Source organism: Salmo salar, chromosome ssa06 (genome assembly GCF_905237065.1).
Source record: "Salmo salar chromosome ssa06, Ssal_v3.1, whole genome shotgun sequence".
Lineage (NCBI taxonomy): Eukaryota > Metazoa > Chordata > Actinopteri > Salmoniformes > Salmonidae > Salmo > Salmo salar.
This window is the reverse complement of record NC_059447.1, coordinates 65,774,183-65,791,938: the sequence shown is the minus strand read 5'-3', so window position 1 is coordinate 65,791,938 and position 17,756 is coordinate 65,774,183. Positions and strand designations below refer to the sequence as shown.

The 17,756-nt window shown below is 45.6% G+C and overlaps 1 protein-coding gene across 2 annotated transcripts in view; it reads left to right on the top strand.

Annotated features, from left to right (window-relative positions):
* Positions 1-108: 108 nt before the first annotated feature.
* The window catches only part of LOC106607852 (calcipressin-2), a 138,824-nt gene continuing 121,176 nt past the window's right edge, over positions 109-17,756 (top strand). For both annotated transcript variants that reach the window (XR_006770303.1, XM_045720885.1), the window contains exons 1-2: positions 109-408; positions 5,233-5,450. Coding sequence is in view for 1 of the 2 variants with exons in the window: in XM_045720885.1 (XP_045576841.1) it covers positions 5,235-5,450 (216 nt within the window). In the remaining variant the exon portion in view is untranslated. The remainder of the gene's footprint in view (positions 409-5,232; positions 5,451-17,756) is intronic.

Below are 17,756 nucleotides of genomic sequence, written 5' to 3'. Positions count from 1 at the left end.
TCATGACTGCAATAAATTGTCGTAACACATGTTTGATTTGATTCGATATGAAGCCCGCAAACACCCGCCCGCCCGCAAGGACAGCTACCTGCTGAAAGAGCCGCAACATCCATCCCGAAGGCCCGCAAAGCTCTGACGTAGTCTCCACCTCTGTTAACTAGACACTCCGCTCTCTGGTAGACTATTGGTCAAAGAAAGCCCCCTGTGGACATAGCTGTATTTCATTACTGGGTAACAAACATCATTTGGATGCCGGAGGACAGTCATTGGTGAGTCAAACTGTCTGCAAAAAAACGTCAGGAGATTATCGGCGCGCAGCTGGAATGCAAGGTTGATTCACAAAGAAGAGTGAGGAGGTAGAGAGACAACGCCGAAGACGCCGCAGTCGGACCGAATCACACCGCACAGGTAGAGAGAGAAGCGATGGCGACTCGGGTTTCGCATATATCGCGTTTCTATGTGGAACATTGACAGTAGCCTAATGCAAACAAGTGTGTCGCCTGAGTTGCATTGAAGTTGTTGGGTGTATAGGGTAGTGACAGCGGGTGGGAAAGTGCTCGAACTTGCAAGCGAATGACTTTCACCGAGACTTGACTAGAGGTTACAATGGGATTTTGTTAACGGTGATGATGGGATTGTCCTGTCCCCAAAAATATGCAGATTTTAGGCTAACGTAAGCTATATGATTTTCTTTAAATGTATTTAGTTTAGCCATCCATTTATGTTGCCTGGAAATGTAGAGGTTATGTAGCCTAACTCCTTTCCCCCTTTGATGTTTTAGTGACATTGACAGTTTCTGAGACCGAAATACCAGCAGTCAACGCAACGCGTCTCTTTGAACATCATGACAGCCACTCTTGACTTTACAAGCAGTTTAAAAAACCTCCAAAATAATTGTCTGTTCATCTTGAATTATTGTTCAACATCCTACTGGAAAAGTAGCCTAGATGTAGTCAATAGATGTATAGCATACTGATAGATTGTATAAGACCTGAGGTATGATTCAGTTGTTTCCACTATTCTTCCCCATGATAAAGTTGTGTTGTTTCCGACAGCCAAAGAGCGGTCCCTCCAGACATTCTCCCTCTGACACCAACAGGTTGCTATTGGTAAAACCTCTGCAGATATGACTCACTGAAAGTGTGAATGAATAGGTCTGCCTCATGTTGCTGCTTCCTGTGGGGATACATATTATTGATCTAGCTGTTGCATAGACTGTCAGTAACTAGCTGAGAATTCTTCTCGACTCCACGAAGTTGAGAATGATCAGCTATTCGGTAACTGAATGGTTTGCTGAAGTAGATTTAACATAGAATACGTTCAGTAAGCAATATTGCATGCCACTTTTTTATAAACTGGGTGGTTCGAGCCATGAATGCTATTTGGCTGACAGCAATGGTATATCAGACCATATACCACGGGTATGACAAAGCATTTATTTTTACTGGTCTAGTTATATTGGTAACCAGTTTCTAATAGCAATAAGGCACCTCGGGGGTTTGTAATATATGGCCAATATACCATGGCTAAGGGCTGTGACCAGGCACTCCGTGATGGGTCTTATTGCTTAATTATAGCATTGTAGCAATTGTAGCCTACATGTTTTTCCTTTGTACCTTGATATGATTGATGGTATGTTAATAACTTCTTTCATCAGATGATTTTATGAACAAAAGGTTATCCTTATCAAGCCATATGGTGCCAGCTTCATCACCACCACTACCATCCATCCCTCTTTCACTCTCTCTCTATCTGTGGGATAGAGCAGATAAGCATGTTTCACCCATGAGATCAGTGAAATGGAACAATTGACAATTGGAATGTTCCACAATGGGCCAATAAATATAGCCTAATGATTTTAGTCATTGACCTTGTGGTTTGTCTAATGTTCCTTGCCTCTAAGTTAGTTTGTAGAACAGTAATTTGATGGTCCATTGATTCCATTCATAATGAGAGATCATTTGCATTAAGCCTTGTTTATCATTCTGATTATTTGGAAAGTACAGTTCTTAATTAATGTATTCAATGTAATCAGTCATCTTTCATCTGCGATGATGAGTAAACAAGCATACAAGTGACTAATGGGAGTGGCATGGAGAGACAGACAGACAGTCAAACAGACAGACTGCTGCACCTCAAAGGCTGTTGACTCACGGTTCTGGATGCATCATTCTATTCTCTGGACCTGTTCCACTCTGACTGTCAAACCCAAACTCATATCCTCTTCAGCAGAGACGTGTGTGTGTGTGTGTGTGTGTGTGTGTGTGTGTGTGTGTGTGTGTGTGTGTGTGTGTGTGTGTGTGTGTGTGTGTGTGTGTCAGGGGAGAATGGCTGCCCCCTCCCATTGAAACCATGGAGGTTCAAGGCTGACAGCCCTGCAGGCATTGTTAGCAGAAAACAGGATCCCCATTAGAGTGAATGTGGTGTATCTTCTTGTAAATAGCATTTTTTTATCAAAGACAATAATTGCTTCTAATACACCAGATGCACTGTATGTTCTTGAACAGATGATTTAAAAAACGCACACAGAAGAAGTTGTAAGGATAATTTAGTTGCTAATGGCAGCCTGTAGTAACTCGGTCGGCCTTCAACTTGAGTTAATCAATGAGAGGGGACAGCACTGAGCTAGCCTGCACATGTTATGTCTCCATTAGACGCCATCACAGATAGAACAATGACAGATATTTCACCGGATTTAATGTGAAGCATACGGTTGGTGTTTTCAGTCACTACAAAATATGGTGATGAGAGGAAGCCCAGTGGCTAGCAGTGGGAGAAGATGGAGCGAGATGGATTTTGGTCGACATTCTGCTCATTTTCTCATCAATGAAACATTTGATCTCCATACAGTTTTCAGTTTCCAAAACTAGAATCTGTAACAAACAGAGCGGACTGCGTTTTGTAGACTTTACCCTTTGCCAAAGTTTCAAAACAAATTGCGTTGTTTAGAAGGAATGCAAGGGCGAATTGGGTTATTGCTCACAAGCAATTCACAGAGTAGGCGTTCCCTAACGGAAATATGCAAATAAATGATAGAACACGCCAATAAGATCTCACTGGCTCGTGTTTGGCTCTGCCCACCTCCTTGCTTATTCTGCCCACTATGATTAATTTGCTATATATATACAGTCGTGTGTGTGTGTGTGTGTGTGTGTGCGTGCGTGCGTGCGTGCATGCGGGAGAGAAAGAGAGCATCCGTGTGTGTGTGTGTGTTCTTGTTTTGTCTCTCCTAACAGCCTTGTCTCAGACCACAGGGCACAATGCTGATATTGAAATGAAATAGGGCCCTGTCTGTCTGGAACACTTCAATTTAATCAAGTACCCCAGCAATCTGTTGATTTCATTAGTGTTGCAGCTATTTACAACAGCGTTTACACAGGCCAGGAATGATCCAGACAGCCACAGTCGCTATCTATAGCCTTTTGTGAGTGTGTGTGTCCACAACAGTGTGTTTGTGTGTGTGTGTGTATATTTGTGTGTGTCCACTGTCCATAACAGTGTGTTTGTGTGTGTGTGTGTGTGTGTGTTTCCACTATCCATAACAGAGTGTGTGTGTGTGTGTGTGTGTGACGAGTGATGTGCTGATCCTAAAATAGCCACGGGGTGTGTGTGAGTATGAGGCTGCTGGTGACAGTGCAGGCTTGCCAGCCGACTGGAGATGTCAGGGTCTATTAATGACAGGGAAACCGTGACAAGCACCTAATTCCTTCACGTCTCCATATCACCTTCTCACCTCTGTTGTATCTGCTCTACTCCTCTACTCCACCTCTCTCCATCCTCCACTCTCACCCGCCAATCCTCCTCTCCACTCCTCTCCTCCATCCCTCCTTCCTTCCATCCTCCACTCCTTCCCTCATCACACCTCTGTGGGATCACCCATCTCTAAGCCCATCACCTAACCTTTTGGCAGAGTATTAGTGGCCTGGGCCAGAGGTTAACATCTGTTGGAGAGGTTAACACTCTATTCTGTCTCTCTCTCGGTCTCTCTATTTCTCTCTCTGTCTCTCTCTCTCTCTCTCTCTATTTCTCTCTCTGTCTCTCTCTCTGTCTCTCTATTTCTCTCTCGGTCTCTCTATTTCTCTCTCTGTCTCTCTCTCTGTCTCTCTCTCTGTCTCTCTGTCTCTCTCTCGGTCTCTCTATTTCTCTCTCTGTCTCTCTCTCGGTCTCTCTCTCTGTCTCTCTATTTCTCTCTCTATTTCTCTCTCGGTCTCTCTCTCGGTCTCTCTATTTCTCTCTCTGTCTCTCTCTCGGTCTCTCTATTTCTCTCTCTGTCTCTCTCTCGGTCTCTCTATTTCTCTCTCTGTCTCTCTCTCTGTCTCTATCTCTGTCTTCTCTCTCTCTGTCTCTCTATTTCTCTCTCTCTCTGTCTCTCTCTCTGTCCCTCTATTTCTCTCTCTGTCTCTCTCTCTGTCTCTCTGTCTCTCTATTTCTCTCTCTCTCTCTCTCTCGGTCTCTCCATTTCTCTCTCGGTCTCTCTATTTCTCTCTCTGTCTCTCTCTCGGTCTCTCTATTTCTCTCTCTGTCTCTCTCTCTGTCTCTCTGTCTCTCTATTTCTCTCTCTCTCTGTCTCTCTCTCTGTCTCTCTATTTCTCTCTCAGTCTCTCTCTCTGTCTCTCTATTTCTCTCTCTCTCTCTCTCTCTCTCTCTCTCTCTCTCTCTCTCTCGGTCTCTCCATTTCTCTCTCTGTCTCTCTATTTCTCTCTCTGTCTCTCGGTCTCTGTCTCTGTCTCTCTATTTCTCCCTCTGTCTCTGTGTTGTTGTTTTAACTGCCTGTGGAGGTGGACTGTTTTAGAAGTCATCGGCGGTGTTGAGAATAGATTCATCAGGTCACCATTAATACGCTGTCTGACAACACTTTCCACTCTGTGGCTATGGAATGAATCCTGTCAGGTGCACTTCAGATACATGGTCAAATATATAGATGAGGAAGAGAGGAGGGAGAGGTGGGAGGACAGGGGTTCACAACCAAGATGATGTCATAGTAAAACAATCTGTAAGGTTAAGCCTCAGAACACGTTTGTTATTGTAGAACAAGAGCTAAAGATACAGCTAGTCCTGTGTGTATTTAACTGAGTGTGAGCTCCGTATTCAGTTACATCAGTGGTCAGTTAGCCTTCAAGTGAACTGGTGTGGAGGAGAGTTTGACTGTCCACTTCTTCCCCCTAGGAGCCGTCACAGCATTTGGACTGAGCACACCCATATCCCTCTGTCTCTCTCTCTCTTTCTCTGTAGCCATGAAGGGGGATCATTTATTTTCCAACCTGAGAAACGCCACGTTCTACCAGCGGGTCTACCTACTGGGGGGCGAGGAGCTGCTGGTACTGCAAAGCACTGTGGGACATCCCGCGCTGGGCGACAGCTTCCACCAGATCACCGACTTTAACGACCTGCCCACCTCCCTTTTCGCCTGCAACGTGGACCAGTCTGTGTTTGAGGATCAGCAGGGCAAGGTAAGGTCAAACCACTCTCTTTTTATTCACGGGGGAGAGAGTTGCTCAATGTCCCCCTGCTATTTTCACTTAGGCCTAGTTGGTTCTCTTGTTTGGCTTCTTGTCTAAGGAAAAGTGATTCAAGGTGATAAAACTGTAAAGGTCACATTGTCCATGAGATTGACCTTGTTTATCCTCCTGGTCCATGCGTGCACCACAGTTCTTGTTATTTATCATATGATTGTTTTCTTGGTACTGTATTTATTGGTGCCCTCTGGTCCGCATGGCATAAAGTTGATTCATCTCAGGGGCGGTTCATCTTCTGAGGGCAATTGAGGGCAATTTGTCCTTGGCAAAGAAACACACAGTGAAGATCTCTCTGACCTACTGTACACCACTCTGTGGATGCCTGGCAGCCATTTTCTACATTTATCTGGTGTCATCTCTCCCTGGGCATCTTCGTACTCAACGCTGTCCTCATAACCCACCATTACCCGGGGTTGGCCTGTCAGGCCTGTTATGTCATCCAGTTTCCCCCGAGTGGCGCAGCGATCTAAGGCACTGCATCTCAGTGCTAGAGGCGTCACTACAGACACCCTGGTTCGATCCCAGGCTGTATCACAACCGGCCGTGATTGGGAGTCCCATAGGGTGGCGCACAATTGGCCCAGCATCGTTAGGGTTTGGCCGGTGAAGGCTGTCATTGTAAATAATGATTCGTTCTTAACTGACTTGCCTAGTTAAATAAAGGTTAAATAAAATAAATAAAAAATCCAGCTGAAGTTGAGATCAAAAGCTGCCATTCTGATGGGGGCTGGTCATCCACTGTACCTCTAGTTATACATTATTTTGACTGCTATCATGGCAGGCAGTGGTTTTGATATGTGGCTGAGGAGTCCTAATAGATGTCCACAGGGCCATATCACTTGTTGGAAGTTCTATCTGGTGCTCTGAATCTCAGCATCTCAGAGGTCAAGGGTCATTGTCGTCTGAGTGTCAACAAGGGCTCTAAAGTGTGACAATTTTGGTTGCATATGCTCCTAAATATTTAGCTGTGCGACCTGGAAACACAAACACGGTGTTCCCCACCTCAATTTAATTTGTTATTGTTGTAATGATTTGTTCTACCGTTGTTTCTGAGTGCACTAGAGTATAAAGCGAGTGCATATTTGTTAGCATCATGGTTGTACCGCAGCGAATCTAACAGCTTATTTCTAGCCCCAACAGTTTACAAGATATGACACACATCTAAAAAATGATCTTCTTATGGCGGATTGGCGGGCCGCATTTTACATTCAGAAACCATGTCACGGGTCGTTCTAAAACTTCTCGCGGCCCATTTGTGTACACCTTGTTCCGTCATGTTACTTCATTAGCTAGCTAACGAACAACCTGGTAACTTTACTAGTAGACTACATCTGAATATCTGGGGGCACAGAAAGAAAGGAAAGGGATAGCTTCTTCAGGAGATCACTGATCATAGCAATGAATTAATGTCTGATCTCTTGCATGTCATCACTAACAAACATGATGTTCTTAAAGAGACGGTGTACAAATGTCAATGTAATGCATCTCAATATAGTGCTTTTCCACAATGCAGACACCTAATATTCCACACATGACTTTGTAAGTTCAATGACAGTTATTTGCATAATTTTAGCTTGATATAATAAACACATGTATTTAAAGGGTTACATTGGTTTCTAGGGCACAACATGTGCTTCAGAAGTAGCTAGAATACATATAGGCCCCAATATAGATTATACAATACCAGTCAAATGTTTGGACACATTGCTACATTGTAGAATAATAGTGAAGACATCAAAACTATTAAATAACACATATGGAATCATGTAGTAACCAAAAAAAGTCCTAAACAAATCAAAATATATTTTATATTTGAGATTCTTCAAATTAGCCACCCTTTGCCTTGATGACAGCTTTGCACACTTGGCATTCTCTCAACCAGCTTCGTGAGGTAGTCACCTGGAATGCATTTCAATTAACTGGTGTGCCTTGTTAAAAGTTAATTTGTGAAATTTCTTTAAAGCGTTTGAGCCAATCAGTTGCGTTGTGACAAGGTAGGGGTGGTATACAGAAGCCCTATTTGGTAAAAGAACAAGTCCATATTATGGCAAGAACAGCTTGAATAAGCAAAGAGAAAATACAGTCCATCATTACTTTAAGACATGAAGGTCAGTCAATCAGTTTCTTCAAGTGCAGTCAAAATACCATCATGCATTATGATGAAATTGGCTCTCATGAGGACCGCCACAGGAAAGGAAGACCCAGAGTTACCTCTGCTGCAAAGGATAAGTTCATTAGAGTTAACCAACCTCAGAAATTTGTATCCCAAATAAATGCTTCACAGAGTTCAAGTAACAGACACATCTCAACATCAACTGTTCAGAAGAGACTGCATGAATCAGGCCTTCATCGTCAAATTGCTGCAAAGAAACCACTACTAAAGGACACCAATAAAAATAAGAGATTTGCTTGGGCCAAGAAACACGAGCAATGGACATTAGACTGGTGGAAATCTGTCCTTTGGTCTGATGAGTCCAAATTTGAGATTTTTGGTTTCAACCGCTGTGTCTTTGTGAGACGCAGAGTAGGTGAACGGATGATCTCCGCATGTGTGGTTCCCACCGTGAAGCATGGAGGAGGAGATGTGATGGTGTGGGGGTGCTTTGCTGGTGACACTGTCAGGGATTTATTTAGAATTCAAGGCACTCTTAACCAGCATGGCTACCACAGCATTATGCAGCGATACGCCATCCCATCTGGTTTGCACTTAGTGGGACTATCATTTGTTTTTCAACAAGACAATGACCCAACAGACCTCCAGGCTGTGTAAAGAGAGTGATGGAGTGCTGCATCAGATGACCTTGGCTCCACAATCACCCCATCTCAACCAAATTGAGATGGTTTGGGATGAGTTGGACCGCAGAGTGAAGGAAAAGCAGCCAACAAGTGCTCAGCGTATGTGGGAACTCCTTCAAGACTGTTGGAAAAGCATTCCAGGTGAAACTGGTTGACAGAATGCCAAGAGTGTGCAAAGCTGTCATAAAGGCAAAGTGTGGCTACTTTGAAGAATCTTAAATATATAATAGATTTAGATTTGTTTAACACGTTTTTGGTTACGACATGATTACATATGTGTTATTTCATAGTTTTGTTGTCTTCACTATTATTCTACAATGTAGAAAATAGTAAAAAAATAAATAAAGAAAAACCCTTGAATGAGTAGGTGTGTCCAAACTTTTGACTGGTACTGTATCTCAATCGATTTAAAAAAAAAAACTTTCTGGTGCTCCGATATGTTATGTTGTGGGGTCCTAACTTTTTTTACATTTTGAGCCCTGGTGTCAACACAGATCAGAGACCTTGACCTCGGCTCCCCCTCGTACATCAAGAGACATTTTTCTTGACGTTTGTGAGATGAAAATAAAAAAGACTAAGAGAGTGAGTCCAGTCCACTCCCTTTGCTTTTCTACTGAATGTGGACATACTTCCTGAGGCTTTCTCATCGAGAACTCTTTGCTTCACTGTGTCCTGTTGTTGTCTGTGTGTGCTGGGGAGCATTGGTCTTCTGTGCCCCTTTCTGGAGCAGAGGTCATGTGAACAGAGCAGAGGAACTGTGCTAGTCAGGTCTTTCTACCCCAGTAAACAGTCCCATTTCCAGCCCCAACACCAGCTCCATCCTCTTACCAAGCCCCGTCCCAGCTCAAGCCCCAACACCAGCTCCATCCTCTTACCCAGCCCCGTCCCAGCTCAAGCCCCAACACCAGCTCTATCCTCTTACCCAGCCCCGTCCCAGCTCAAGCCCCAACACCAGCTCTATCCTCTTACCCAGCCCCATCCCAGCTCAAGCCCCAACACCAGCTCCATCCTCTTACCCAGCCCCGTCCCAGCTCAAGCCCCAACACCAGCTCCATCCTCTTACCCAGCCCCGTCCCAGCTCAAGTCCCAACTGCAGCTCCATCCTCTGCCCCAACCCCATCTCCAACTTCAACCCCAGCCCCAACCCCAGCAGCCCCACCCAGCCCCAATCCCCTCCCTGCTCCAAGCCCCAACCCCAGCAGCCTCATACCCAGCCTCCGGCACCAGCTCCAGCCTGCGTCAGTCAGAGAAGAGACATTAGCTGGTCGGCCACACCGCTGCTTTGATCCTCATGCAGTGCGACAGCTGCATACAGAAGCCATTCCTCCAGGACAGCGGCAGGCTAAAGGTGATCCATCACTCATGAGTCACACATACTGACATACACACGCCTGGACACGACTGGACTGGCCTCTTGGGACTGGACTAGACTGGGTTGGGATGGTATAGAAGAAGAAAAAGGATATCAAAGTGAAACAGTTCTCTAATGACACAGGAGACAATAATACAAGAAACAACACTTCTGTAGCTTGTCAACTATGTGTCTGTCTATCCCTGTTCTCTCCTCTCTGCACAGGCCATACAAACGCTTCACACCGCGTGGCCGCTGCCACTCCAACCTGGTGGTCCCAGCGCGCACGACCCACGTGGAGTTCCAGGTCTCCGGCAGCCTCTGGAACTGCCGGTCTGCAGCCAACAAGGCTGAGTTCATCTCAGCCTATGCATCCAACACTTCTCACTCTGCCCCTACTCGGATGGTATTGCGCCGTCCCAACCTTCGCTCTCTCTCTCCCGCTACTCTCTCCTCTTCCATCCTATCATCTCTTCCTTCTGCTCAAACCTTCTCCAACCTATCTCCTGATTCTGCCTCCTCAACCCTCCTCTCCTCCCTTTCTGCATCCTTTCATTTTCTCTGTCCCCTATCCTCCAGGCCGGCTCGGTCCTCCCCTCCTGCTCCGTGGCTCGACGACTCACTACGAGCTCACAGAACAGGGCTCCGGGCAGCCGAGCGGAAATGGAGGAAAACTCGCCTCCCTGCGGACCTGGCATCCTTTCACTCACTCCTCTCTACATTCTCCTCTTCTGTCTCTGCTGCTAAAGCCACTTTCTACCACTCTAAATTCCAAGCATCTGCCTCTAACCCTAGGAAGCTCTTTGCTACCTTCTCCTCCCTCCTGAATCCTCCTCCCCCTCCCCCCCTCCTCCCTCTCTGCGGATGACTTCGTCAACCATTTTGAAAAGAAGGTTGACGATATCCGATCCTCGTTTGCTAAGTCAAACGACACCGCTGGTCCTGCTCACACTGCCCTACCCTGTGCTTTGACCTCTTTCTCCCCTCTCTCTCCAGATGAAATCTCGCGTCTTGTGACGGCCGGCCGCCCAACAACCTGCCCACTTGACCCTATCCCCTCCTCTCTTCTCCAGACCATTTCCGGAGACCTTCTCCCTTTCCTCACCTCGCTCATCAACTCATCCTTGACCGCTGGCTACGTCCCTTCCGTCTTCAAGAGAGCGAGAGTTGCACCCCTTCTGAAAAAACCTACACTCGATCCCTCCGATGTCAACAACTACAGACCAGTATCCCTTCTTTCTTTTCTCTCCAAAACTCTTGAACGTGCCGTCCTTGGCCAGCTCTCCTGCTATCTCTCTCAGAATGACCTTCTTGATCCTAATCAGTCAGGTTTCAAGACTGGGCATTCAACTGAGACTGCTCTTCTCTGTGTCACGGAGGCTCTCCGCACTGCTAAAGCTAACTCTCTCTCCTCTGCTCTCATACTTCTAGACCTATCTGCTGCCTTTGATACTGTGAACCATCAGATCCTCCTCTCCACCCTCTCCGAGTTGGGCATCTCCGGCGCGGCCCACGCTTGGATTGCGTCCTACCTGACAGGTCGCTCCTACCAGGTGGCGTGGCGAGAATCTGTCTCCGCACCATGCGCTCTCACCACTGGTGTCCCCCAGGGCTCTGTTCTAGGCCCTCTCCTATTCTCGCTATACACCAAGTCACTTGGCTCTGTCATATCCTCACATGGTCTCTCCTATCATTGCGATGCAGACGACACACAATTAATCTTCTCCTTTCCCCCTTCTGATAACCAGGCGGCGAATCGCATCGCTGCATGTCTGTCAGACATATCAGTGTGGATGACGGATCACCAGCTCAAGCTGAACCTCGGCAAGACGGAGCTGCTCTTCCTCCCGGGGAAGGACTGCCCGTTCCATGATCTCGCCATCACGGTTGACAACTCCCTTGTGTCCTCCTCCCAGAGTGCTAAGAACCTTGGCGTGATCCTGGACAACACCCTGTCGTTCTCCACTAACATCAAGGCGGTGACCCGATCCTGTAGGTTCATGCTCTACAACATTCGCAGAGTACGACCCTGCCTCACACAGGAAGCGGCGCATGTCCTAATCCAGGCACTTGTCATCTCCCGTCTGGATTACTGCAACTCGCTGTTGGCTGGGCTCCCTGCCTGTGCCATTAAACCCCTACAACTCATCCAGAACGCCGCAGCCCGTCTGGTGTTCAACCTTCCCAAGTTCTCTCACGTCACCCCGCTCCTCCGCTCTCTCCACTGGCTTCCAGTTGAAGCTCGCATCCGCTACAAGACCATGGTGATTGCCTACGGAGCTGTGAAGGGAACGGCACCTCCATACCTTCAGGCTCTGATCAGGCCCTACACCCAAACAAGGGCACTGCGTTCATCCACCACTGGCCTGCTGGCCCCCCAACCTCTGAGGAAGCACAGTTCCCGCTCAGCCCAGTCAAAACTGTTCGCTGCTCTGGCACCCCAATGGTGGAACAAGCTCCCTCACGACGCCAGGACAGCGGAGTCAATCACCACCTTCCGGAGACACCTGAAACCCCACCTCTTTAAGGAATACCTAGGATAGGATAAAGTAATCCTTCTAACCCCCCCTTAAAATATTTAGATGCACTATTGTAAAGTGGTTGTTCCACTGGATGTCATAAGGTGAATGCACCATTTTGTAAGTCGCTCTGGATAAGAGCGTCTGCTAAATTACTTAAATGTAATGTATAGGATAGGCTGTCTCTTAGAGTGGATAATGGGAGGAAGAAAAGCAATGAAGGGAGAGGAGAGGAAAAGGCAGGATATTAGGTCTAAGGAGTGGAGGGAGGGAGGGAGGGTGCATTCGACTGACATGACTTGAGTGACGGCAATATACGTAAAACATACACGTTGCCATGACAACCACTTTAAGCATTCCATTTCCCTCTATAATGAGCCCTAATGAACCTTAACATCAATCTGCCAGTGAGGCATCATCACCCAGGGCCTCTGCTTCTACTGACTGATCTACCAGGGTGAAATCAGTCCAATATTTGTGTGAAGCATAGTTTCTGTTTGTGCACCCGAGCCAGAATCAATTTAACAGGCAATGTGATAAGATTACTTTGATGAAAATCCCTGGGTGATGAATCATGACTATTTATAGCTGCATAGTGTTAGCTATTAGCCTGTCTCTAATAATAGTTCAGTCTGTCTGGGGACTGGGGGTGGAAAATCAGTCAGTCCTAAAGCCCCAGTGGGCTGCAATGGAATTTGGTGTCATTATTGGCCCCCTCGGTTCCAAGTTCCAACGACTTGATTTACCTCTAAGTGTCCTCTCAGTTGAGGCTCCAGACTGTTTCCAGGACCAGGGGTTAGACAGACACGTTTAGAGCTTAAGGATATTTAAACCAGAGATTTGCACCTCCAAGACTAATACTAAATTGGATGGAGTCCCTGGTTCCATATGTGTGCCACATAGTTTTTCCTCTCGTCCCTCTCTACCCAGGGTCTTTTCTCAATCGATAGTATTGATCGTCAGCTTGGAAATGTCAAGGTGCAGCGAAGGAGCCTGAGTCTGATTCATAACCAGGTCGGTGGGGACCGACTGACGTGGCGCTGCAGATGACAGTGAAGCCAGGTTGCGTTTGACAGGGAGAGTTCATGAGACTGACGTGCTCTTTCTTTTCTGTTTTCTTTTACAAGGTGATTTTCTTTGTCGTTTTAAAGGTGCAACACGCTCCTGAGGAGAATGTAGGCTAATAGTGTAGATATTAGTGTCTAATAGCAGCCTACTACTAAATAATATTTAGAAGGTATTGTTTAGTAAAAATGAATGCAGTAAGCAACAAATAGCAACATACTAGTCTCACCCATCCTGAGGATGCGTCATCTAATGTGCAGTAGAGTTGATTGTCGCCATTTGTTTAATTTGGTACAGCGGGTCCCCTTATCTCATTATCAGCTGATTATCAGCTGTTGTCAAACACACATGAGCCTGGGAAGACGATTCTCTTCCTCAAAAGTCTGCAGCGAATTCTACTAGATGAAAAGCCGAAATTAGTAACATCCTGGCATTTTAAAGCATAATCAATTTTCCAAACCATAACATTTTCTATTTTCGAATATAACTAAAATGCCTACTATTTAGAATGCAAGTATGGGTATTTGGACACGGCTAATGTGTCTAAAAGTGTCACTCTGAAAGGCAATGTGTCCTCTGCCCCATACATAATTACAGCCAGGGCGCTGAAAGGGAGAGGGGTCAGAAATGCAACACCGAACGTTTCTTCTTAATGGAAGAACAAAGTTGCCTATTAATGGAACGTCTCAAACAAGGAAGTGGCGGAAGAAAACAGAGTAATGGGGGGGAAACTCTGGGGTCAGGAAGACACCCTGACAGGTCAGTTCCTCTCTGAAGAGGCCAAGTTTCCTGACAACATTGCAAGCAATCTACATTTGAGGGAGCTTTTGGTTTCTTTCGTGGTTATGTAACCCGGCATTTCCGCGGTTTGTATGCTCTCTACTTTATATAGGCATATTACTTCGATGTGGCCAGCTACAAGTATGGACTTTTGCACCGCATGGATAGTTCTCCCCCCCCCCCGTGACAAAGTACTCTGTGTGTCTCCCCCTCCATCACCACCACCACTACCACTATGATCCTGTCTGTTGCAAAACTGCCTAAAGTTGAAAGAGATTAGCTGAAACAGTATCTGGGTGAAAGGACACTGTGTTAAGGACGCTGCGTCAGACGGTTGCTCTCTGAACAACGTTTATGGGGGGGCTGGAACAGAAAAAGTGCTGATGGTTTACAGCAAAAAAGCTTAACAATTCCTCCCTGTCTCTACTTTATTCAGCTGGCCAGCGAGCATTCACACAGAGCTCCAACTTTTGTTATGATCATTGGTGGTTACAGTAAAAAAAGACCCACATACCAGAGACACTATCAATATGCAGTTTAAAGACTGTCTTTGGTATGACGAAACACAACAAAGATCCATCTGAATTAAGCACCACAAAGATATACTATATATGTAAGGTTGGCTGCATTAGATTAAACTACCTGTGTGACCATCTGGGTCAGTTAGTAAGACTGGGTATGTTAGTTTCCTACTCTGAGTGTTGAGACCATATTAGCAAGTGCATTGTGAATGAATGAGATCTACAGTATAACATCTGTAAGCCCTGTTTCATCTCTGACACAGATGGATTTGAGAAGAAATTATCTGTTTTGTCTCTTGGGGTTTAGGTCCTCCCACTCACTGCTTATGTCACTCTTCTCTCTCCCTCCCTATTTTTTTTTCTCCCTCTTTCCCTCTCTCTCTCTCTCAATCTCTCCTCTGTCTGTTGAGCTTCATTACATAAGCCTGCCCCAGTCCGCTCTGCTCTGACCCTGATGAATTGTCATCACCCACACCAAGCCACAGCTTTCAGCTTTCTCACGTCACGTCCAACAAAACAATGTTGTGTCATCCTCTGCCTGCCTGCCTGTGTGTCTGTCCGTCCGCCTGTTTGTCTGTCTGCCCACCGGTCTGTCTGTTTGTCTGTGTACGGCTGTCTATCTGCTCGCCCGTCTATCTGTCCGTCTTTCCGTCCATCCTCCTGTCTGTCTGCCTGCCTGCCAGTCAGTCCGTCCGTCTGTCTAAGAATACAGCAGTGATCTAAGCCGTCCTGGAGAGCAGCCCCACAGCTTAGACAGATGATTTACACCAATCAAAGCACAGAGAGACCATTAGACTGCAGATGCCTACTGGAATAACTCCACTGTTGATATTTACAGTGTCCCTGTTAGAGGACGTTGGAGCCAACACTGTCTCATCACTGTGTTTTCCACAGCGGTGACTGTAGACGGCTGGGTTTAGTCAGAGCAAGGGGACGGTGTTGTGTTTACTTTACCATGGAAGTTTAGGCAGATTTGGGACATTGAGGAGACATCTGTTTGTCTGGGCAGGGGAATCAAAGTTCTTTCCTCATCTCTCTGATGCGGAGAAGGAAATAGCTTCTGAGGGTCCTCTCTGGTCCTATAGATATGTTTCTATATCTATAGATACCTGTAGCTTTTAATGTACATGTTGGACTCCTCTGCACAGAGATGATTCAAGCATCGTTTACATTATTCTGCTGTGTATAATAGGCTGTGGAATATTGATGGCAGTTCTCAGTATGTCTTGTGAGTCAGTCGGTTAGGAGGACACAGCAGTGAGATGTGTTTGTGCTGCTACCCAAGGCTGGAAATAACTCGCGTACTTCAGATAGCTCTCCACCAGAGTTTCAGAGAAAGCATCAGACTCCTATTGACTCTCTCTAGCACTCCCTCTCAATTCAATTCAGTTCAATTCAAAGGGCTTTATAGGCATGGAAAACATATGTTTACATTGTCAAAGCAAGTGAACTAGATAATAAACTAAAGTGGAATAAACAATCAAACATGAACAGTAAACATTACACTCACAAAAGTTTCTCTCTCTCTCAATTCAATTCAATTCAAGGCCTATGGCGACCTTTCTCAATAGCAAGGATATCATCACTGAGTCTGTACATAGTCCAAGCTTTCCTTAAGTTTAAGTTTGGTTCAGTCACTGCGGTCAGTTCTGTTTAAGGCCAAGTAGCTTACTCAGTTTTTTTCTTTCCAATGTGTCAAGTAATGATCTTTTTGTTTTCTCATGATTTGGTTGGGTCTAATTGTGTTGCTGTCCTGGGACTCTATGGGATCTGTTTGTGTTTGTGAACAGAGCCCCAGGACCAGCTTGCTTAGGGGACTCTTCTCCACGTTCATCTCTCTGTAGGTGATGGCTTTGTTATGGAAGGTTTGGGAATCGCTTCCTTTTAGGTGGTTGTAGAATTTAACGGCTCTTTTCTGGATTGTGATAATTAGTGGATATCGGCTTTATTCTGCTCTGCGTGCATTGTTTGGTGTTTTGCGTTGTACACAGAGGATATTTTTGCAGAATTCTGCATGCAGAGTCTCAATTTGGTGTTTGTCCCATTTTGTGAATTCTTGGTTGGTGAGCAGACCTCAGACCTCACAACCATAAATGGCAATGGTTTCTATAGCTGATTCAAGTATTTTTAGCCAGATCCTAATTGATATGTCGAATTTGATGTTCCTTTTGATGGCATAGAAGGCCCTTCTTGCCTTGTCTCTCAGCTCATTCACAGCTTTGTGGAAGTTACCTGTGGCGCTGATGTTTAGGCCAAGGTATGTATAGTTTTTTGTGTGCTCTTGGGCAATGGTGTCTAGATGGGATTTGTATTTCTGGTCCTGGCAACTGGACCTTTTTTGGAACACCATTATTTTTGTCTTACTGAGATTTACTGTCAGGGTCCAGGTCTGGCAGAATCTGTGCAGAAGATCTAGGTGCTGCTGTAGGCCCTCCTTAGTTGGGGACAGAAGCACCAGATCATCAGCCAGCAGTAGACATTTGACTATAGATTCTAGTAGGGTGAGGCTGGGTGTTGCAGACTGTTCTAGTGCCCTTGCCAATTTGTTTATATATATGTTGAAGAGGGTGGGGCTTAATCTGCATCCCTGTCTCACCCCACGGCCCTGTGGAAAGAAATGTTTTTTTTTGTTGCCAATTTTAACCGCAGACTTGTTGTTTGTACATGGATTTTATAATGTCTTATGTTTTTCCCCCAACACCACTTTCCATCAATTTGTAAAGCAGACCCTCATGCCAAATTGAGTCAAAGGCTTTTTTGAAATCAACAAAGCATGAGAAGACTTTGCCTTTGTTTTGATTTGTTTGTTTATCAATTAGGGTGTGCAGGGTGAATATGTGGTCTGTCGTACAGTAATTTGGTAAAAAACCAATTTGACATTTGCTCAGAGTCTGCTGTTAATGATAACCCAGAGGATTTCCCCAAGGTTGCTGTTGACGCATATCCCACGGTAGTTATTGGGGTCAAATTTGTCTCCACTTTTGTGGATTGGGGTGATCAGTCCTTGGTTCCAAATATTGGGGAAGATGCCAGAGCTGAGCATGATTTTAAAGAGTTTAAGTACAGCCAATTGGAATTTGTTGTCTGTATATTTAATCATTTCATTGAAGATACTATCAACACCACAGGCCTTTTTGGGTTGGAGGGTTTGTATTTTGTCCTGTAGTTCATTCAATGTAATTGGAGAATCCTGTGGGTTCTGGTATTCT